This window comes from Ranitomeya variabilis, chromosome 1, assembly GCF_051348905.1.
Source record: "Ranitomeya variabilis isolate aRanVar5 chromosome 1, aRanVar5.hap1, whole genome shotgun sequence".
Taxonomy (NCBI): domain Eukaryota; kingdom Metazoa; phylum Chordata; class Amphibia; order Anura; family Dendrobatidae; genus Ranitomeya; species Ranitomeya variabilis.
This window is the reverse complement of record NC_135232.1, coordinates 318,769,876-318,792,799: the sequence shown is the minus strand read 5'-3', so window position 1 is coordinate 318,792,799 and position 22,924 is coordinate 318,769,876. Positions and strand designations below refer to the sequence as shown.

At 41.1% G+C, this 22,924-nt stretch overlaps 2 protein-coding genes across 2 annotated transcripts; one reads left to right on the top strand and one right to left on the bottom strand.

Moving 5' to 3' along the window:
• The first annotated feature begins 2,743 nt into the window (after positions 1–2,743).
• Positions 2,744–3,709, top strand: LOC143794767 (olfactory receptor 6B1-like). The gene has a single exon (XM_077280973.1). It carries the CDS (start codon positions 2,744–2,746, stop codon positions 3,707–3,709), a length of 966 nt encoding a protein of 321 aa, XP_077137088.1.
• A 3,104-nt stretch (positions 3,710–6,813) lies between these two features.
• Positions 6,814–22,695, bottom strand: LOC143794750 (olfactory receptor 6B1-like). Its single transcript, XM_077280972.1, has 3 exons — positions 21,786–22,695; positions 15,006–15,092; positions 6,814–6,836 (listed from the first exon to the last, which is right to left on the bottom strand). The coding sequence occupies exons 1-3, from the start codon at positions 22,693–22,695 to the stop codon at positions 6,814–6,816; spliced, it is 1,020 nt and encodes a 339-aa protein (XP_077137087.1).
• Positions 22,696–22,924: the final 229 nt, after the last annotated feature.

Below are 22,924 nucleotides of genomic sequence, written 5' to 3'. Positions count from 1 at the left end.
TGTTTTTTTCCAAAACCCAGCATAGTCTGGGTATTGTCATTTCAAAATATAGTGTTTTTTTAACAATAGACGTTTTTTAACAAATAAAAACTGCAAATTCCTCAATGATATATATTTCAAATATTCGTATGAATTTTAGGCCTAGTTTAGATTTCTGGGGGTTCTTTTGTTTGCTTGTTTGTTTTTTCATTTTCCTTTATATGAAAAAATAAACCAATTTCTATCAGTATACTGCATCAAATTTTTTGCAGGCTGGTTAGTTTTTACCATCAGTGTTCCATCAAGTGTTCTTCTCTGCAAAAAAAATCTGACAAAGGTTTCCCAAGCTCCTCCTAGAAAACGGTTGGTGAAAAAGTGCTGTCTGACTTTTTCATGTACCTATAAACTTGTTTTAGTGAGTCTGATCTGTGAATCAGATAAGAAATGAACACATTTCTGTTTTTCTACAAAAAAATATAGATGCATGAACAGAACCATTGACTTTAAGGGTACATGCCCAAGATCAGTAAATGCTGCAGGATGGACTCTGCATACTTGTGCTGCATCCAACCCGCAGCATTCAGCTGCTACAGAATAGTGAATGGGATTTCAAGAAGTCCCATGCCCATTATGTGTCCAGGGACGATCACATCTCACCCGTGGAGATGGACATGCGGTGCGTCTCTCCAGACCGCAGTATGACAATTTCTCTTGCAGAGACGCAAATCTCCGATAGAAAAATTTCATCCATACAACGTATTGGATGCTGTGAAGCCGCAAGGTTCAGTGAACACATGCAGATTCACCTGCATTCAATAGACGGCAGCGCCCACGCTAGTTCTGCATCGTGGGCACATAGCCTAATGGGTAGATGTTTTATCCATAACACACTTGGATAGAACATGTTAATGAAAAACAGAAGTATGAATGATGCTTAAAGCTGCAAAAATAACATAAGTAAAGAATGCAAAAGAAAACTATGTTGAAGGATAAGTTCAAACAGCTGTAGTAAAACTTGGGCAAGTTACGCCTGCAAAATGCGGAAGTAACAAACTACCATAGTACAAAGAAGGAGCAATATTTTTGCAAATAATAATAATCAAATTTTATTACATAAAAAAACAATTAAATGCACAATTGTACAAAATATGGATTACATAATTATGGGACATAGTACAAAGATCTAATTGGTCACACATACACACAACTCCCTCTATGGAAAGGACATAAATACTAATTACATACCATGGAGGTCAGTGAAGTTTATTTAATATGAGTGGATATTTAGATAAAATCCCCACTCCACAGTCCTGCCTCAATTAGTTCAAATAACAAATATGTCCTATGATGACACAGTCTTTTAAAGGTACAGCAGGCTAAATATGCAGAGGCCCATCTATAATAATAGCCATCTAAACTGATTGCACTAATCCTGGACCTATAGTCAGTATATAGCTAAATACTAGCAGACATGCCCATCTGAAACTGTACCTGTCGACATGATGAGAGAAGTGTGCATGCACCAAAACACCTCGACGTGCGTTTCACCGCCTCATGCAGCTTCGTCGGAGTAACTGGCTCAGTGTGGGACTCCACATGTCTGTCGGCAAAGCGGCTGGGGGCAGAAGCTGCCAGCTAGTTACATGTTGGTTCATGGGTGAGGAATCTTTTTTCTGCCAAGGGCCATTTGGATATTTAGGGCTCCTTTTCACTTGCGAGACATACGTCCATGTCTCGCAGGTTAAAACCCTCCTCTGGCGCCGACACTTGGGAGCAGAGCGTGCAGCTCCATGTGTTGCTATGCGGCCGCACGCTCCGCTCCAGAGTGCCGGTGCCAGAGAAGGGTTTTAACCTGCGAGACTCGGCCTTATGTCTCGCAAGTGAGAAGGAGCCCTTATACCATCCTTCGGGAGCCGTACAAACTCCGCCCACAAAGTACATCCTGACTCTGACACTGGTTTCAGGACGTAATCTTTCATTGCATGCCCTTCAGTGTTCAGTAGTGAAAACTACATGTGTGTGCTAACAGAGCAAGAAGAAATTAATGAGCTGGTTGTAATCAAAATACAACTTCCTGCCCAAGAATGCGGTCCCTGAGAATCTGCCCGGGGGCCTGATAAAAGGTCATCGAGGGCCGTAAATGAGGTTCCCCACCCCTGTGTTAGTTGCATGGTCTGTAATAATCAGACAGCAGACAGACTAAAAAATAGTGCCCAATTCTTCCATGTAAAACTTTTGCTCAGAATAATTGTTTCTTTATTTTCATAAAAAGCACAAGTGTGTTAGTTCTATAAGTCAGTGGGTAATGATTTCAAAAGTAATTAGGAATTACTATTTAAAGGTTGTTTTGTGAGTGTGTTTGTGTGTGCGCATGTGTGCATGATGTGGGAGTGTGCGCATGCTTGTATGATGTGTGATGTGTGTGATTTATGTGATGTGTGTGTTCTATGTGATATGTGTGCATGATGTGGGAGTGTGTGCATGCTTGTATGATGTGTGTGATTTATGTGATGTGTGTGTTCATGTGATATGTGTGCATTTGTGCATGTGAGTGATGTGTGTGTACATGTGTGTGACATGTGTATTGTATGTCCGTGTGCGTGCGTGCGTGTGTGTATGTGTGTTTGCATTCGTGTGTACATGTGTATTTTTTTTTAAACCTTTGGATCACATAGAAAATGCTTTCAGTGCTTAAAAAGTATACTTGATTAGTGAAGTGTAAAAAATCATTGGCAAATGGATATTTTTTTCCACAGCTCTCAATATGGAGTATAAAAATAAAACTGAGATAGCAGAATTTTACCTCCTTGGATTTCCTTCTTTGCTTCAGCTGCAGATTATCATTTTTATATTTTTCTTCCTTATCTATGTCCTGACTATATCTGAAAACATCATTATTGTCACCACCATACAACTTCATCCTAAGCTGCAGAAGCCAATGTATTTCTTCCTTAGCAACCTGGCCTTTCTAGAGATCTGTTACATCTCAGTCACAGTTCCTAATTTATTAGTAAATGTCCTGAACGAGAAGAAAACCATCTCTTTTTGGGGTTGTATGACTCAGCTCTTCTTTTTCATTTCTCTTATGTGCACAGAATGCGTTCTCTTGGCGGTAATGGCATTCGACAGGTACGTTGCTGTTTGCCACCCATTGCATTATATTACAATTATGAGTCAGGAGCTTTGTGTTCAGCTGGCCTTGTCTTCGTGGGTGTCAGGATTTACAATCACCATTATAAAGATTTATTTTATATCTAAATTATCATTTTGCGGTCCAAACATTATCAACCATTTTTTCTGTGACATTTCTCCAGTTCTTAATCTTGCATGTATAGACATGTCATTAGCTGAGTTGGTGGACTTCATTTTAGCACTGGTTATTCTCCTCATTCCATTACTAGTGACTGTTATTTCCTATATCTGTATCATTTTCACAATTTTAAAAATATCCTCAACTGATGGAAGACGAAAAGCATTTTCCACGTGCGCCTCTCATCTAACAGTGGTCACCATATTTTTTTCAACCACACTTTTTATCTATGCACGGCCCAAAAAAGCCAAGTCAGTAGATGCAAATAAGCTGATATCTCTCCTGTATGCTGTTATAACTCCCATGGTTAACCCTTTTATTTACTGTCTACGAAACAAAGAAATCTGGGACACCTTAACTAAATATCTGTGTCACAAAGCAAATTTACCAGACATCTTTTCCATGTGTAATAATAAGTAGGAAATATGAAGTGATAATGGGCAACAGTATTACCGTTAGTGGGTTGAACCTTCGTCATTAAAATTGATTGACTATTGTGACATTGTTATGGTGTCTTTTTACTGTTTTTATGTTTTGCATGGGCATAATCTTACCGATACTATGTTTTTCAAGATTCTGTATCTTAGGCCATGTACAGTGGTTATGTGTTTTTTTTAATCCTTTTTTGGGAAGGTCCATTCGTTTGAAATGTCCTAAAATGTCTTTTGATTGACTGCAATCCATTCTTCAGCTGGATCCAAAAACGTAGTGTGAATAACTGGTCAATAAACCGAATAACTAGATCCGTTTTCATCAGCATTGAAGTCTATGGAAATGGATCATATCGAAAAGTCACCTGTTATTTCACCTGATAACGGATCCATTTTAAAGCACTAAGCATACTCAGAACACTAGCAAACACCATTAGTAAAAACTGATCAATTACAAACAGAACAAAATGGATGCAAAATGGGAAACCAAAGCACGCGTCCATAATTACTCAGTGTCTATTGGATTCTGTTTTTCTTAATACTGGATTTTTGCAATCGGATGAAAACTAGACATGTGAACACAGCCTTAGATGTTTTATAGAGACAATAATACAGTATAATCACTTTTACTTGTTAATTTTTTTGTTCAATTAGTTTTTAAAATGTTATTTCGTCTTTTAACTTCCACCTAAAATGTGGCTTTAAAAAATAAAATTGATTTAAATGGTTATTAATCTGTTTTGAACAAACTGAGCATTAATTACTAGAGCAAACAAAAATAAGAAACTATGTGTTAGGCGTCGGGATTCTGCACGGTGCGGGATAGATCCCAAGCATTGTCTGGTACTGCGGTCTCCCATTCTGGTCCGGTCGATGCGATTGCTGCTCAGCACAGATGTCATCCCAGCGTCTTGCCCAGGCCTGTGCTGTATGCTTGGTTACTGCAGGCTCTCCAGCCAAGTCTATAGTAACCAGTGATATGCAGGTGCTGCCTTGCGCTCTGGAGTCTAAGTCCAGAGATGACCTTACTGAACATGTCTGTGACGTGGCTTCTTCTCATTGGTGGTCATACGTTAGCTGCTCTTGTGATCTGGTAGCACCGGATTGGCCTGCGGGCGATGTCTCGCTCGACTGGGCATGAGTGTTTGGGGTGGTGCCTAATGTATAAAAGGCCCCCAGGGAGCACTAGTGTCACCTATGTTTGGTGTGTATGGGTGGATACTCTACCACTCTGTCTGCACATTCATGCAGTTTCATTCCCATGGCTCAATGCCAGAGTCTGCTACATGCTTTGGGTGCCGGTTAGACACAGGTTCAGTAGTGTCAGGACTGGGGTAACTAGCCACCTGGCTTTGCATCTGTTTCATTCATGTGTGCGGTTAGAACAGTTTAGTTACAGAGCAAGCTCAACCCTTATGCTATACTTCTCAGTGGAGGAAATAGAGTATCTTATCTAGCGTCATAATTGTTCAGTCTATTGGCTTAGCATCTGCTTCATTCATGTGTGCAATTGACACAGTTTAGTTGCAGAGCAAGTCCAATCCTTGTGCTTTCGTCCCTGTGTCGGCAACAGTGTTTTGCACTTAGCGTTCTAATTGTAGTACCTCTCGGTGAAGTAACTTAGCTTGGTACCTAGTGTTCCGAACACACTGTGCGGTGCTAACTCAGTGTGTCTATGATAACGCTCATTGCTTGGTTCCACCACTGTTCACACTAGCGGCAGGTTTCATCTCTGCACGGTGGACCACGGGTTGCGATTGCACTTTAATTTATATTTTATTTTGTGCAATCCACCAACCCTAAGACTATGTAATATATCTTATCAGAGAAATATATTTTTTCTCCACTTATGAGCCATGTCTTCTGTTCTCAGACAAACAGCTAAGATACATGATTGTTAAAAGAAAAGGAAAGCTAGGTAACTGAAGTGGCCTCCATGTTACTGCTGCTTCTGAACACATACAACATAGACATAGAAGATAACCCCCCAAATAAATGATGGTCCAAAATATAGCACAAATATATCAACTTTATTAAATTTAAATTATTACAACTGATTTTGTCAAGGAACAGAGTAACTAACAACACACCTCCCAAGGCTATAAACAGTATATACCATATGTTGTGGATTATAAAACACACTTTTTTCCCAAAAAATGTAGGAGGAAAATGGGGGTGTGTCTTAATCTCAAGGTAGCTAACCGGGGTGCTGGCTGCAGTGAAGCGGGGTCACCGTAGGCAGGGATTCTGCTGCAGGAGGCCACCGATGACGGCAAGAGTGGAGCAATGAGGCAAGCCCAGGGCTGAGAGGAGGGGGAATCCCAGCAGTGCGAGGCTGCAGGCCCTGGGATATCATAAAATGTCAACAAACAGTGAGCTGAGTCCCCTTTCCATTGGTTTACCTGCAGTGGGCTAAGGGAAAATGTCTGCCAGAGGCGGCACATGCGCAGATTGAGATCTCAGAAGCTGAGATCTCAATCTCATCAGGGCTACATAAAACAGGGCTCCAGGGCTTATATTTAATAAAGTTGACATATTTGTGAGATATTTTGTAACCTCATTTTTCTTTGGGTTTATCTTGTGATATTTAGTTGAATCTCTCTTATTCAGCCAGATTCATTTGTTTATAGGAATATTGGTTGGTTCTAAGGCTGGGTTCACATTACGTTTAAGCAGTCCATTAGACGGACTGCGTTACACCGTGGCATAGCGCAGTGTAACGCAGTCCGTTAACGCTGCCATTAAGCACTATTTCAGGCGCATCGCTAGTGCACGCCCAAAATGGGCGTGCGCTAGCGATGTGCCATCATTGAGTGACGGACCCTCGGACGCGGGCTGCAGCGTTTCCGGGTCCTTCACCGCTAGCGCAGATAGAGCATCTCCTAGCTCTATCTGCGCTAGCACGATGGCATGTCGGCACTTTCGTTAACGCAGCCCGTTTAACGCATGTGTTGAATGGGCTGCTTTAACTCAATGTGAACCTAGCCTTATAGACAAAGAAGAGCAGGAATATCTCTTGCACTTTGTGTACTGAGTATGAGACACATAATCACAGACAATTTCCATCCACAAAGTGACAACTGAAAGTTTGGGTTAGAAATAGGAGGTGAGAATAACTGTGAAAAATGCAGGACATAAGACATATAATGTCAAAAAGAGACTTAGTCCTCATTTTTAAACACAACAACTTATTCTTATATGACTTAAAAAGAAGCAAAGAAAAATTACAACTAATAACGTGGCATTTTTTTTCCAAAAGCACTGTGTGTGTGTGTGTGTGTGAAGGCACCATCAGTTTTTTTAGGATTATGTTATTATTTATTACTCTATTATGTTGGGTTATTAAAAGTTGAAAGCATTTTAGGACAGAAGCTTCAATAACTTTAAATAATGTGAATGTTTGAAGACCGAGTCCAGCTGCACAACTCAAGCTACCAAACATGTTAGCAAGAAATATGGGACAGTTGAAGTAGTGATACTGTATATGACTGCGGTATCACATTATGCGGACCATAAACACGCAAAGGTCCACATAGAAGCTGTAACAATTGTTTTAGGTACCAATGGTAATGCAATAGCTATTCTAAAATTGATTTCAAGGTTTTCCATTCTCAGGACTTATTTTATGGCATGTCTTGTTGATTTTATTTTCTGAATCCTTCGGGCTAGAGATGAGTGGATTGATCCACTTCGGATCAAGATCAGTTTGTGTGGAAACTGAACTTCCGCATGTCCAACTTCACCACAATCGATGTCAAACCACATGGATTGTACTGCCTTTTGCTGAAGAATTGCATTTGCTCAGCCTCAATAGAAGATACATAGCTGCAATTATTTATTGTCCCACATTGGTAACATCTCTTTTATTTAAATTAATCTTTGGAGGCAGATTCTAAGGGATATCTGTGTCCAACCCAAAGCATGGAACATTAATTTACATATTAATAAAAATGTGTATTTCTCTGTAATAGAAGATTGGATGGCAAACATTAAGATTTTTTTAAACTTTCTCTGTCCTACATTCCCATTTGGCAGCTTAGGAGGGTTGATCCTAATGACAGATTTCCTTTAAAAGGGTCAAACATAGCGGTGCTGTGAACTTCTTTCAGTCCCTTGCTGCCATGGCAACATATTATAACCTCAAGAGGATAAGAGGATATTAGGAAAGTGCCAGTGGGGTAAAGATGAAGCTTACTCCCATCAAACATTTAGATATCACGATAGTGACCGTGGAATTTAAGGGGATAAAAAACTGCAATAATAATTGAGGCACCTGCCTGGGTCGTGGGGTACTCGGTACCAGGTCCGGTACTTAAAGGGGATGTCACGGTGGCTGCGACCCGGTCCGTGGCCCTGGTCGCCCAATTAATGGAAAAGTCTTTTAGGAGTTTTATGAATAAAGTTCATAGTGCCACCTTCGACGCCACTTAAAGGGGTCCTCTGTGGTGATGGTATGGCAGTTAGATGGTATAACTTCCTACAGGTGAAGTAGGTCCCCAGGGCTCCCAGTGTATGGTGAAGATGGTGGGTGGTGCGATGAAGTATGAGGACACAGATTTGCAATGTCTTTACCTGGTTTACTGCAGGCTTCAGGCAACCGCAGTCCAGAGCACCAGACAACAGGTACAGGCAGGGTCCGGCCAGCTTGGAAGCGAATTCAGAGTCTCCCTTACCAGGTGGAGATCAAAGCGTTCCTCCAAGTGCGGTGGTGTTGTAGTCCCTTACTGCCTAAGGCTTCCAATAAGGTCCTCACAGTTCTTCTCTGTTCTCCATAAAGGTTAGGACACAACCCATATGACAGGTGAACTTGGCCTTTTTACAGGGTCTCTATCAGGACCCGGGCCCTATAGATATCACTGTGTCTCCTGGGTATCAATGCGGATAGGTGATGTACAATCCAGCTGTCCTGCCGGTATCAGCTATGCCACTACAGAGTTCAGCATGGCCACGGTCTTCCGGCTACCGGAATCTGCACTAGCCAGGGAGGTAGCCACTTTTCAGCTCTGCTCCACTGGTGTTGTTCTCCTGTGCTTTCTCCCTCCTACACTCTTTCTACAAGCTGTTTTTTCTTTCTGTTTCCTTCTTCCTCCAGGAGCTGTAGTACCTTGGACTACACGGCCACTTCAGACTCACTGCCCATCTGCTCTCTTCAGGTCCCCTGACAATCTGCACTGTCTGCTGCCTGGGACAAACTAACTGCTTTCCCTCCAGACCAGAATGTATTTATAGGGGAGTTCACCCTGAATCCGGGTTCAGAGCTCCCCCTTCTGGCCTGGAGTGTGAACTTTTTGTATGTAGTGATTACCCGGTGAAATATATCCTTCATCGCTTCCAAGCATGACATCACTTTTCCCGTGGGGAAAGCAATGCCACTGTGACGGCCATGATCCTGGGGCGTCACATAATTATGTCCACTCTCAGAATATTTTTCCTAGAAAAACATGAAGATGAAAATCACCTACTCCCTCTAGCATTATATACTAATAAGGTTATTGAACCTGTAAACGTCAATACTTTAACCCCTTAACGACCACCGATACACTTTTTAACAGTTCTGAGAAATAAATCTATAGTACCCCCAGCATTGGAAAATCTCTGAGGTCTCGGCTACTGGGGGTAGCTGAGACCCCGGAGAACATGATTCGGATCGATTTTTACCATCCACTTTCACGCGATCACAATTATTCACTTAATAATGGCGATCACAAAAAAGTCCAGTTTTCCATTCATTTCTCTCTCCTCTGATATGATCTAGCATACAAGAGGAGAGGTAAATGGGGTCCTCCAAGCACTTCCAGTACCTCCGCCATCCCCGGATCCTCCTGTTCCATTTCAGGCCCACCATGTCATCTTCTTGGAAGAAAATGGTGGGCTCATGTATGCACCCGCTGAGATTTGTCAGCCGATACCCGGCAAAAATAGGAGATTTTTCCTATTGGTAGCTTTTGATCACTGTGATGGACCCTATCACAGTGATCAAAATAAAAAAAGTAGTAAACCCCTTTGTCACCCTCTTAGTTAGATAAAAATAATAAGATAAAAAAATATATATTTTTCCATTCGTTGCAGTTATGGTTGGGGTTAGAGCTGGGGTTAGGGTTGTGTTAGGGTTAGGGTTGTGTTGGGGTTAAGGTTTGGTTGGGGGTCAGGGTTGTGTTAGGGTTAGGGTTATGTTGGGGTTAGGGTTAGGGTTGTGTTAGGGTTAGGGTTAGGGGGTGTTGGGGTTATGGTTGAATTTAGGGCTGTGTTAGGGTTGGAGTTAGAATTGGGGGGTTTCCACTGTATGGGCACATCAGGGGTCTCCAAACGCGACATGGTGCCACCATCGATTCCAGTCAATTTTGCATTCAAAAAGTCAAACAGTGCTCCCTCCCTTCTGAGCCCTGCTATGCGCACAAACAGTGGATTCCCCCCCCCCACATACAGGGTATTGCAGTACTCAGGGGAAATTGCACAACACATTTTGTGGTCCATTTTCTCTTGATACACTTGTGAAAATAAACAAGTTTCGATCTAAAGTAAATTTTTGTGAAAAAAGTTAAATGTTAATTTTTTCCTTTCATATTGCTTTTGTACTCGTGAAGCACCTGAATGGTTAATAAACTTCTTGAATGTGGTTTTGAGGACCTTGAGGGGTGCAGTTTTTAGAATCGTGTCACTTCTGGATATTTTCTATCATATTGACCTCTCAAAGTCACTTCAAATGTGATGTGGTCCCTAGAAATATGGTTTCCTAAATTTTGTGGGAAAAATTAGCTGGTTAACTTTTAACCCTTATAACTTCCTAACAAAAAACTTAGGTTTCCAAAATTGTGCTTATGTAAAGAAGACATGTGGGAAATGTTATTTATTAACTATTTTGTGTGACATGACTCACTGATTTAAGAGCACAAAACCAAAAAGTTTGAAAATTGCCAAAATTTCTAATTTTTTTTAAGGGGTAACGTTTCTCCTTATGGAGAGTGACATACCAGCTCTGACTTGTCAAGGTAAAGAGGCTTATTTGCCGTGCAATGCTCCTCTAGGAATTTTAATATGCAAATTGCCTCTTCCGAGAAAAAGAGGACTTAAACTCTATTTCTCCACCTGTTGGAAGTAGCGATCCTACAAGTCACAATCAACCCTTTAACGAGTCGTGCAATATGACTTAGGATAAAAGCCAATTCAGTATCTCAATTCGCAGACACAGTGTTTCAGGCTGTTGGCCCTGGTCAGTGCGAAGCATTAGAACTAACGAGCATCACCTGACGAGAATACACCAATCCATCCTCATGTTGTTGCACTGTAACGGTCTTCAGTAAGGGAGAAGGGCCTCAAACTGTCCCTGGAAATGGAACCCTAGCTATCCCTGTTCCAGGGATACTCTTGAAGGTAAAGAGGCCCAGGTCTCCAATCTTGCTATTGTGATGGAAATATATACATGTTTCATATAGATCTCACTTGCATATATACTTTTATATACTCACAGCTAATATATACACTATAATCAATTGCTTAAAATGGCTGACTTAAAGTGATATAAGCCAGACAGACTGGGGCTTTCCAGGGTAAAGCGGAACAGCACCAGATGTACTAAGTGATGATCAGATGTCTCAACTTTGTCCTAGATGCAGAAAATGGAGACAGCACTTTAGTTGCTTAATCAGCATTCATATGTGCATTAATCACAATATTCCATGTATATTTGGATAACCAATAACAGAGGAGCTTGACAATATGGTAACTAACTAACCACCCCTAACAACCCCCTTTCTATATGCAATTATAAAACCATGTATGCACAATAAACCATCAGTATTGATGGAATGTTATTCTGTCACCATAGTGTACAGTCTCATTATTGATGAGCGCTCAAAATACTCAGTCTTATTGGGAACGGCCACAGCACACACAGGGATAGATTTATCCAAATCAAATTTCCATAACATCATCCTCCTATTAAACCCTAATCTGTCCCCTCCCCCACCCTATGAGTCATGGCACAGAAATGTAAGGCAAACAAGACACAAAGACAAAACAGTGATTACAAAAAACCGCTATCATACAAAAACACAAACCAGCAATAGGGAGGAGGCTATGGACTGTGAGGAATAAACTAAATGGGAATAAGGATCAGAGATAAACACACACGTACTACAGCAAACTACAGATCACTACTACAACAACTCCACTACAACCATTTAACTTTAGCTCTGAGCACAAGAAGATAAATCTTTCACTGGCAGGGACTAACACCCAGAGGCAGAATACATACAGGGAGTAAATCATAAGCAGTTGCAGCTGAGAAAACCAAGGCTATATGGTTGCAGCCAGCATGGTAAGAGTTCTTAACCCTCTCAGCACCGAAGGAAAGGAAATCCATTTAAAATAGGACATAAATCACACCACCTTTAAAGAAGACCTGCAAATCATTACCCATTATGACCATTTAACTCTAGGGCTTCAGGGAGGCATGAGAGCCTCTTGACACATGTGCAATGAGGTACCTATGTAGGTGATGTATGCAAGGCTGTAAATGAATACGTAAATAAGGAACAATCTCACTGTAAGTTCAGGTGGCGTCCTAATGAAATTGTCCAGGTCGGATCCCTTGAATAGGATAGAATACTCAACATGACTGTCTAACTCTAGGGCATCCAGGGTGACTTGACACACTCGTGACACATGTACAATGAGGTACCTATATAGGTGTTGTATGCAAGGCTGTATATAAATACATAAATAAAGAACAATCTCATTGTAAGTTCAGGTTGTGTCGTAATGAAACGATCCAAGTCGGATCCCTTGTATAGGATTAAAATAGGAGGGGGGCCCATCACAGAAAAGTTGTGCACTTCCCACAATATTTTCCGAGGGATCAAATGCAGATGTGCCCCGTGGTACTCCCAACGCATTTTATCTCGGAATCATCAGGGGAGACAAGGATAGAGGATGAGGTGTCAGCTGTAGTGACTGAAATATACAATTCCCACACCAAGATGTTGGGAAAGGAAAAATGCATTGCAAAAGATTTGACTTGAGAGATGGATTACGGCATGGAACAAATGGATTATCGTCAGGCAGATGAGGAATGTGGTGTTTTTTTATTTTTTATTTTAGGGTGGTTTCACATTTGCGTTTTTGTCTGCAGCGTTTTTTGCACATGCGTTTTTTTTCTGCATGCGTTCATTTTCAGAAATGCAACCTGCAGTATTTTCTTGCGGCTTTTTTTTGCCGCGAATGCATTTTTTCGCCGCAAAAAAATGCATTGCTGTCTATGTAAACGCATGCGTTTTTAAGCACATGCGTTTGTTTGCGTTAAAAACGCATGCATTTTTATAGGAAAAAAGCAGAAAACACTGAAAAGCCACCCACCACCATCAAGGTGATAGAGGGATCCAAACCCTAACCCTAACTCTACCCCTAACCTCACCCCTAACCGTTTAATGAACATTTTCTGACAGTCATAGTGCCACGTATTTAAGTGCCACGTATTTCAGTGCCACGTATTTCAGTGCCACGTATTTTAGTGCCATGTATTTAAGTGCCACGTATCACGTATTTAAGTGCCATGCATTTCAGTGCCACGTATTTAAGTGCCACGTATCACGTATTTAAGTGCCACGTATTTCAGTGCCATGTATTTCAGTGCCACGTATTTAAGTTCCACGTATCACATATTTAAGTGCCACGTATTTCAGTGCCACGTATTTAAGTGCCACGTATCACGTATTTAAGTGCCATGTATTTCAGTGTATCACGTATTTCAGTGCCACGTATTTAAGTGCCACGTATTTAAGTGCCACGTATCCTGTATTTAAGTGCCACGTATTTCAGTGCCACGTATTTCAGTGCCACGTATTTAAGTACCACGTATTTCAGTTGCACGTATTTCAGTGCCACGTATTTCAGTGCCACGTATTTCAGTCACGTTTAGGGTTAGGGGTAGGGGTAGGGTTAGGGTTAGGGTTTTCTTGTTTTTGCTTGTGTTTTCTTATGTTTTCTTGTGTTTTTCTATAAAAACGCATGCGTCTAAAAAACGCATGCGTTTTACCGCGTTTACATGCGTTTTTTCACACATGCGTTTTTTTAAAAACGTATGCAGATAAAAACGCAAGTGTGAAACCAGCCTTACACTAATAAATAGGTAAAATAGGGTGAGGAGTGTTCATTTAAAAAAAAAATCTGTGCTTTTCTTTCAATTAAAGGACTTTATTCTGGCTGTGTATTTTTACAATATGACTATGGGGTTAGTAAAGGGGGTGTCTTATAGAAGCCCCTCCATTACTAACCCCTGATCTTGATCTCAGTGGCCATAAAATAGCTGACATCAACCCCTACCTTATTACCCCACTTGCCACCGCACCAGGGCAAGTGGGAATAGCGAAGGCTAAGCACCAGATTTGGTGCATCTTATTGATGCACCATTTATGGGGCAGCTGAGGGCTGATGTTATTAGCCTGGGAGAGGGGCCAATATTGATGGCCCCTTCCCTGACTATTAATATCAACCCACAGCTATCTGTTTATCCTTTGCTGGTTAGAATTTATAGGGGAATCCTATGTCATATTTGTTCTGGGGTCCCCTTGTAAAGTAACCAGTAAAGGCTAAGCAAACAGCTCTGAGCTGTTATTAATAGCCTTGGACCATTTAGGTCTAATGGTCCCTTCCTAATATTATAATATCAGACCACAGTGGTCGGCTTTCCTTCTGCTTGTTATAAAAACTATGCAGGAGCCCACACTGTTTTTTTTTATTTCCTTAATACACACTAGTAGTGTTGAGCATTCCGATACCGCAAGTATCGGGTATCGGCCGATACTTGCGAGTATCGGAATTCCGATACCGAGATCCGATACTTTTGTGGTATCGGGTATCGGTATCGAAACAACATTAATGTAATAATGTGTAAAAGAAAGAATTAAAATAAAAAATATTGCTATACTCACCTCTCCAACGCAGCCTGCACCTCACCGAGGGAATCGGCAGCGTTCTTTGCTTAAAATTTGCGCGTTTACTTCCTTCCGTGAAGTCCCGGCTTGTGATTGGTCGCGTGCCGCCCATGTGGCCGCGACGCGACCAATCACAGCAAGCCATGACGTAATTTCAGGTCCTTCAGGATTTTTAAAATTACGTTCTGGCTTGTGATTGGTCGCATCGCCCATGTGACCGCGATGCGACCAATCACAAGCCAGAACGTAATTTTAAAAATCCTGAAGGACCTGAAATTACGTCACGGCTTGCTGTGATTGGTCGCGTCGCGGCCACATGGGCGGCACGCGACCAATCACAAGCCGGAACTTCACGGAAGGAAGTAAACGCGCGAATTTTAAGCAAAGAACGCTGCCGGTTCCCTCCGTGAGGTCCAGGCTGCGTCGGAGAGGTGAGTATAGCAATATTTTTTATTTTAATTCTTTCTTTTACACATTAATATGGATCCCAGGGCCTGAAGGAGAGTTTCCTCTCCTTCAGACCCTGGGAACCATCAGGGATACCGTCCGATACTTGAGTCCCATTGACTTGTATTGGTATCAGGTATCGGTATCGGATTGGATCCGATACTTTGCCGGTATCGTCCGATACTTTCCGATACCGATACTTTCAAGTATCGGACGGTATCGCTCAACACTACACACTAGACACAAGCCAACCTCTGACTACAACTATAATCGTCACCTGCTTTCGCTGATTGCAAGGAATGCAGGCAGCAATAATGACAGTTGTAGTTAACGTTCTACACAGATGCCAGCAGCTGACTACAATTATCATCAGAGTCGCCTGCTCTCCCTGATTGCAGGGAGAACAGGTGGCAATGATGAGAACTGCCTTAATTCTGTAATGCTGTAGATAAGCCCTCGATGTATCCTGAATGATAAGAGAAACAGGTTATATTATACTCACCCAGGAGCGGTCCCACTGAGTTCCGGTCCGATGGGCGACGCGGTCCGGCACCTCCCATCTTCATACGATCACGTCCTATTCTTGTCTTCTTGCCGCGGCTCCTGCACAGGCGTACTTTGTCTGCCCTGTTAACTTTGTCTGCCCTGCAGTAATGCCCTGCATTATCAGTCATCTTGTGGTACACGTCAGGTGACATCATGTTCATTGCCCGCAGTCTAGTACCATATGTGAGATAGCGCTACCTGAGTGGATTGGGGGACACTCGCTTGGCAACGGGATTAAAGCACTCAGGCATGTTTTCTTACAAAAACAGTCTATTTGGTTTATTTAAATGTCATAAACTGCACCATAGGTCATGTTGCACATCACAGGCCTACACATAGTCCATAGTACTTTAGCATGGCGAACAGTTCATTAACGTCAAAGGAACACATAAACCATCGACAGTCTGTTCCTTTGGCAGATACTTCTCTGCCCATAATCCCCTTTATCTGGAGTTACCTTACAGGAGCTCCTGCTCCACACACTGACTCCTGTCAGTCCTGGTTCCCAGGAAAGCTGCCAAACTGGGATCACCATCCTTGTGACCAGGGCACTTCAGAAAGTCCAGACCCACAGACAAAACTGTAGCATCCCCCAACACAGTAACCATCACAGGCTCTACAGATACGGCCTCTCTGTGCACTATTCAGGAAGTCCAGTCCCAGGCACTTCCAACACACAAGCCCTCAGTCCATGGCGTCACAATGTGCTTCCAGGAATCCAGTCCACTCCAACACATTCCAACACAGACCATCCAGGACTTTACACACTGACCATTCCGGTTCATACACTCTGAACCATGTGACCAAACCCTGGTCACATTATGTAGCTGTAACCACCCCCATAGGTGGGAGATGTGTGTGTTTAGCCAGTACCCCCAGCTCTCTGACTAACCCTGCAAGCCTCCCTTTTAAATATACAAATGCTTGTGGGACTACAGGTCCCAGAACAACACTACAGGCTTACAGCACAGACTCTCTGCGACACATACCGGCCATTTACAATCATGCCGGACATTATTTCATTAACAACATTACAGATACGCCTCCATGCATATCCTGAGGAGCACATACAGCGCCCCCTGGCTGTAACATGGGTCACTGCATCACAATGAGAATGACAATCATTTTCCCACGCTCAAGAGTTCACCGCGAGTCAGGCTGTGAGGCAGCACAGCATTAGTGACGTCAGTGCTAGTCACTGATGCTGCCGCCTACAGCTTCTCATCCATTCATCAGTGGTTTACAGCCGGGTCGGTCACATTAGCGCTGTTCCCGGTTGTATATCAACTAGATATCGATTACTGCGTGGGACTGAATGCCTGACAGGTATGGATATATTGTTGGTTTGTTATTTTTTCTTTATTACAGGAGATTGAGGGTGTTGAATGGATTAGCTGAATAATAACGATGGCAATCTGTGTTTAGTGTTTTATTTAATTAAAATACTTTATTCTGGCTGTGTCTTTATTTAACCCTTTACCAACTATAGGATTAGTAATGGATAGGTCTCTTATTGACACCTCTCCATTACTAAGCCGACTTGATGTCACCTTACAATACAAAGGTGACATCAACACCCCAACTATTACCCCATATGCCACAAACTACAGGCAGTGGGAAGAGAGAGGCTAAGTGCCAGAATTGGCTCATCTTAGACATGCACTTTTTCTGGGGTGGCTGGGGCAGATATTTTTAGCCAGAGGGGGGAAATAACAATGGTCCCTTGCTAGGCTATTAATATCTGCCCCCAGTCACTGTCTTTCCCTCTAAGGAGCAGAAAATTGAGCGCGAGCTCACGCCATTTATTCCCCGAAAAGAATCTTTTGTTAAATACATACATGTCCCCTAATTTGCACACACACTATACTAATTGTATTGATCACACACATCTATATATCTAACTATTCTGCATGGATTTACTGTATGTCAACCATGTCTCCTATCCTGTCGGCACCTGCATTGATTTTACAGAAGCCGACAAATGAATTAACGGCTAATCTTCTACCTATTTCTCTATGCAATATAAAGATATATATATGTGATATATATGTGTGTCACTGACATATATATATTTATACACCTATTCTACAGTATGTGTATATATATTTATTATATCTATTCTATTCTAACCTGTCAGTGTGATTTAACTGTACACCGCACATGAATTGCCCGCTTTTCCAAGGACACGGTGCGTATTTCTCTCAAGTCACACTGATGGTCCGTGTGGTGTGCATTTTTTTCTTTCACCCATAGATTTGCATTGGCAAGTCTCGGCCAATATACGCTGCAAATCGCAGCATACTGCGATTTCACTAGCACATATAAAACGGTGATGGGAGCTGCCCCATAGATTAACAGTGGTCCGAGTGCTATGCGATTTTTTCTCGCATAGGACTGATCCATATTCCTCTCTAGTTTGACTCCAGCCTTATACTCACTTCTGGTGCCAGTACCATTCAAGGAGTGTTGGCATTGCCTCTCCTGGGGCTCCTGTGACATTGCGATTAATTTGGAGGCAGATTCTCATGCAAATGTATGTCCAGCCCTTAGCTTGGAATAACTAATTTACATATAAGAAAAGCATGGATTACTTATAAGACTTCGGATCCCAGGTATCATGGTATCATTTTATTCAGCTTACTATGTCCTGCAGGCCCATATAGACAGCTAAGAGGATTAGTCATACTGAAAGATTCACTAAAAGCATTATTTAAGTACTTTTCAGGTTGGTTTCGAATCAGAACTGTCCATAAAAGATATCATGGCCAAATACCCTATGTTATCTTTTTGTGCATTTCTGTACCCTCTGTAACTAGGCTATGACCCCTTTCATATGAGGCTTCATTCCACATCACCTTGTCAGGCAAGAAACAGAAAGTGTGTATAACATTTTTTGTCTTAAAGTGTGCAAAAACTAGCTCATTTAGCTTAAAGGTGTTGTCCACTACTAAGACAACCCCTTCTTAAACTAAATGTCATACCCCGATAAAATAATACAGCTTATACTGACCTTCCATGTCATGCCCATTCCCGCCATATGGAGTATTCATCATCAGCTCCAGTTCCCTAAGTAAATAATTTAAAAAAACTGGCGTGGGTTCCCCTGCATTTTTGATAACCAGCCAGGCAAAACTGACAGCTGGGAGCTGCAACTCTCAGATGTCAGCATTAGCAAGTTATTGGTTATCAGGAAGAGAGTCCCCACACTGTTTTTTTAAATAATTTAAATAATTTAAAAAATGGCATGGAGTCCCGCAAATTTTTTACAACCAACCTTGCTAATACAGACAGCTGGGGGCTGGAATTCTCTGGCTGGTAAGTGGCCATGCAAATATTGGCACCCCCAGCCACCCAGAAAAGGTCAATCTATTAGATGAGCCAATTTGGGCTCTTTGCCTGGCTCTTCCCACTTGTCCTGTAGTGGTGGCAAGTGGGGTTCATATTTGTGTGGTTGATGTCACCTTTGTAATGTCCGGTGACAACAAGCCCACCGCTTACTAATGGAGAGGTGTTTATAAGACCTATCCATTACTAATCCTACAGTTGTACTGTAAATAACCAGAATAAAGTCTTTTATTTGAACTAAAAGCAATACACACTTTTCCTTTTTTTTATTTAAAAATAACAAACAACTGTTATACTCACCTAATGCCCATTTCATTGAATCCCTCATCTCCTGTAGTAAAACAAAAAGAAAAAAGAACAATGAGTGAATGAGAAAAAGTCTCATGGTGCAGAGGCGAGTTCACCACAGTTCACTCTAAAAATTTAATTGCGGTGAATTCGCCTCTGGGCCTTGAGACTTTTTCTCACTGTGCTAATGGTGATCTCACCAGAGGGAACTCAGTATCATGTGACCTGCGGTAACCTCGATGACGTCACCTCTGCTCACTAATGTTGTGAAAAGCAGCTAATTCATCAGTGGTTCTCAGCCTGGACAATCGCATCTTGGCACCATCCGGCACCATCCAGGTTGAAAACTATTTATCCATAGATGTGGATTATGGTGTGGAACAAAATGATAGGCGATGGATATTGCTGTTTTTTATTTTTGTTTTATTACAGGAGATGATGGATTCAATGGAATGAGCATTAGCTGAGTATAACGGTGTTTGTTATTTTCCTTTTTTTATTGAAAAATGTGTTTTGTTTTTATTTCAAATAAAGGACTTTGTACTTGCTGTGTCTTTATTTACAACACAACTATAGACACCTCTACATTACTTAATCCTTGGGCTTGATGTCATCTGACAATTCAAAGGTAACATCAACCCCACAAATATTAAACCACTTGTCACTGCTACAGGGCGAGTGGGAAGAGTCGGGCAAATCGTCAGAATTGGTGCATCTAATATCTGTGCCTTTTCCGGGCGGCTGCGGGCTTCAGTTTTTAAACTGTGGGGTCAATATCCATGGCCCCTTACCAGCCTGAGAATATCAGCCTCCAGCTTTCTGCTGGGGTGCTTGGTGTTGGTTCTTGAAACCCAACCTTGCTACTGTAAAGCTGGCAGCTGAGAGTTGAAGGGGAACCCACTCTGTTTTTTATTATTTATTTAGAGTGCAGGTGCTAGCTGAATAATACTACCATCAGCTTTTCCTGTTCTTGCTGTTATTAGCGGCTGCAGGCGTAGGCTGATGGGTGCAGTAGTCCCATCAGCACATGCCAGTGACTGGAGGTAAACTCTATACTTCTGATCACAGGTGCAGGCTCACGCTGTCATTTGACAGCATAGGAACCAAGGCTCTCGGACTGGTGGTAATGATTTTACCATCAATCAGAAGCAGTGTTTGCCGCGATGTCATGCACATGACAGAATGACAAACACTGGATGTTCGGGCTCCTCATTCAAGTGAATGGGGTTCAGGTTTGGGTCCGGGTACTGTTCTGGTACCCAAACCCAAACTTTTTTTACCTGTTCTGCCAAATCATCTGGACCTGTACTTCCAGATGTCCGCCCATCTCAAGAGTTGAGTACAGGAATTATTATTTCATTGGGGCCGAACATGTAGTATAAGAAAAGGTTGTCCCAATAGTGGATAACTGGTTTAATAAATTCCTCCATTGTGTGCTAAAATGCATTCACTTATGTGCATGAGGTCTAATAATGAACAGGTAGTTTAGAAACTGTTCAGGCAGTAGCAAATTACATATACTAAAACAAAGACTACTTCAAACCAGACACAATTATGTTGATGTCACTTACCCTAGATCTTCCATCTTCCAACAATGTGAATATTAATTGTTAAATTCTGTAGTGGAAATTTGCAAAAGCTATATACTATATATATATATATATATATATATATATATATATATATATATATATATATATATTACATGCACTGTAACAATAGAAAATAATTGGTTGCAGAAGTGAACTTAGTTTTTGCACATTTAAAAAAAGAAGCAGCACTGACAGGTTGTAAATGACAATTATTTTACTTACCTATTTACTTATTGGATGAGTGAAAAATGACAGTAAATGTTCATGTAAGTTGCCAATGAAATGTTTATTTTCATTGATGTTTGATTATGTAGAGTTTTGATACCGCTTGTAAGTTCCTGCTCTTTAAAAAAAAAATGTCTAATGCAAAATTGCTCTGAAGACTGCAGTAGTGCGAACATGACTGGTTTGAATTCATTTTAGTATTTGATGCATATAATTAAATATTCTCTTAGTGGCTCTTTAGAAACATATATTATTCTAATCATGAATCATTTACAGTTATTGAAAATGTCAAATTGTAGTCGGCTACTAAGAATAAACAGAATTCTACGTGCAATTTATTTATTTATGTGGGGAAACAGAAGAATGAACCTCAGCTATAAAAAAAAGAAAGGAAAGAAAAACATTTAAGAGATTCAAAAATGAATATATCATTTTATTGTGATTTCCCTGAAATGATCATCGTGACATGATATTTATGTGAGGAGTATTTGGCAAGTGTTGTGAGCATGAGTCATGTATCTGATGAAACATGTACACTAACTATACATTGAACATAAAACTAAAATATCCATAGAATGAGCATAAATACCCAGTAGCTTATTAGGCCATGTTTCCAATATTAAAAACATGTTTCAGCTGTCTTGGGCGGCTGTTGGTGACCCCAAGACTATGCCATGGGATGTTTGGAATATTTTCTTTATTGTCTGCTTCACTTCATTATTTCTCAAACAATAAATTATTGGGTTAAAAAATGGAGTTATAATAGAATATAATATTGTCACCAGTTTGTTCCTATCATAGGGGCTAGCCTTTTTTGGTCTCGCATATATGAACAAAGTTGTGGTATAAAATATAATAACTACTGTTAAATGAGCCGCACAGGTAGAAAAAGCTTTTTTACGTCCCTGGTTGTTAGGCATTCTGACTACTGCCCAAAGAATGCAAATGTATGTTAAAATTATCAGTACCAAAGGAATCATGATAATTATCATGGCGAGAATGAAATCCACCAACTCCGTGAAAGACATGTCTGTGCAAGCTAAGTTTAGCACTGGAGAAATATCACAAAAAAAGTGGTTGATCACGTTAGGGCCACAAAAACGCAACCTAAAAATAAAAACAGCTTTTATCAGGGCAATGGAAAAACCCAAGATCCAGGGGCCAATAGTCAACTGCAGACATAAGGTGTTATTCATGATGGCTGGATAGAGTAGTGGAAAGCATATAGCAATGTATCTGTCAAATGCCATAGCTGCTAACAGAACACATTCAGTGCAGGCCAGCGATATAAAGATATACAACTGAATCATGCAAGCAATGAAAGAGATCTTCTTGTTCTGGGTCAATAAATTGTTGAGAAGGTTGGGAACAGTAGCTGTAACATACCAGATTTCCAAGAATGATAAACTAGACAGCAGATAGTACATGGGTTTGTGGAGTTTTACATTGCATTTGATTGTTATGATGATGACCACATTTTCTACGACAGTTAGAAGATAAATAATTAGAAACACTGCAAAAAGAACATGCTGCACCTCTTGACGTGTCGGGAAGCCCACTAGAATAAATTCAGTGATGTTGTTACCATTATAGATTTCCATCATACAGCAGTCCTGTAAGTGATGCATAGATCAGTACATTGACAACTTCAGAATCTTACATTTCCCAAAACTTCAAGTCATATCAAGACAAGCCTACATAGTAATATCATTTAAAGTGCTGTTCACCAACAATGAAATTCTGGTGAATCATTTTGATCATAAGGAAATAAGGAAAAATCCTCATAAGTTGTGGCTGCATTTGACCTTAAAGGAAGGAAAGAAATTCCTC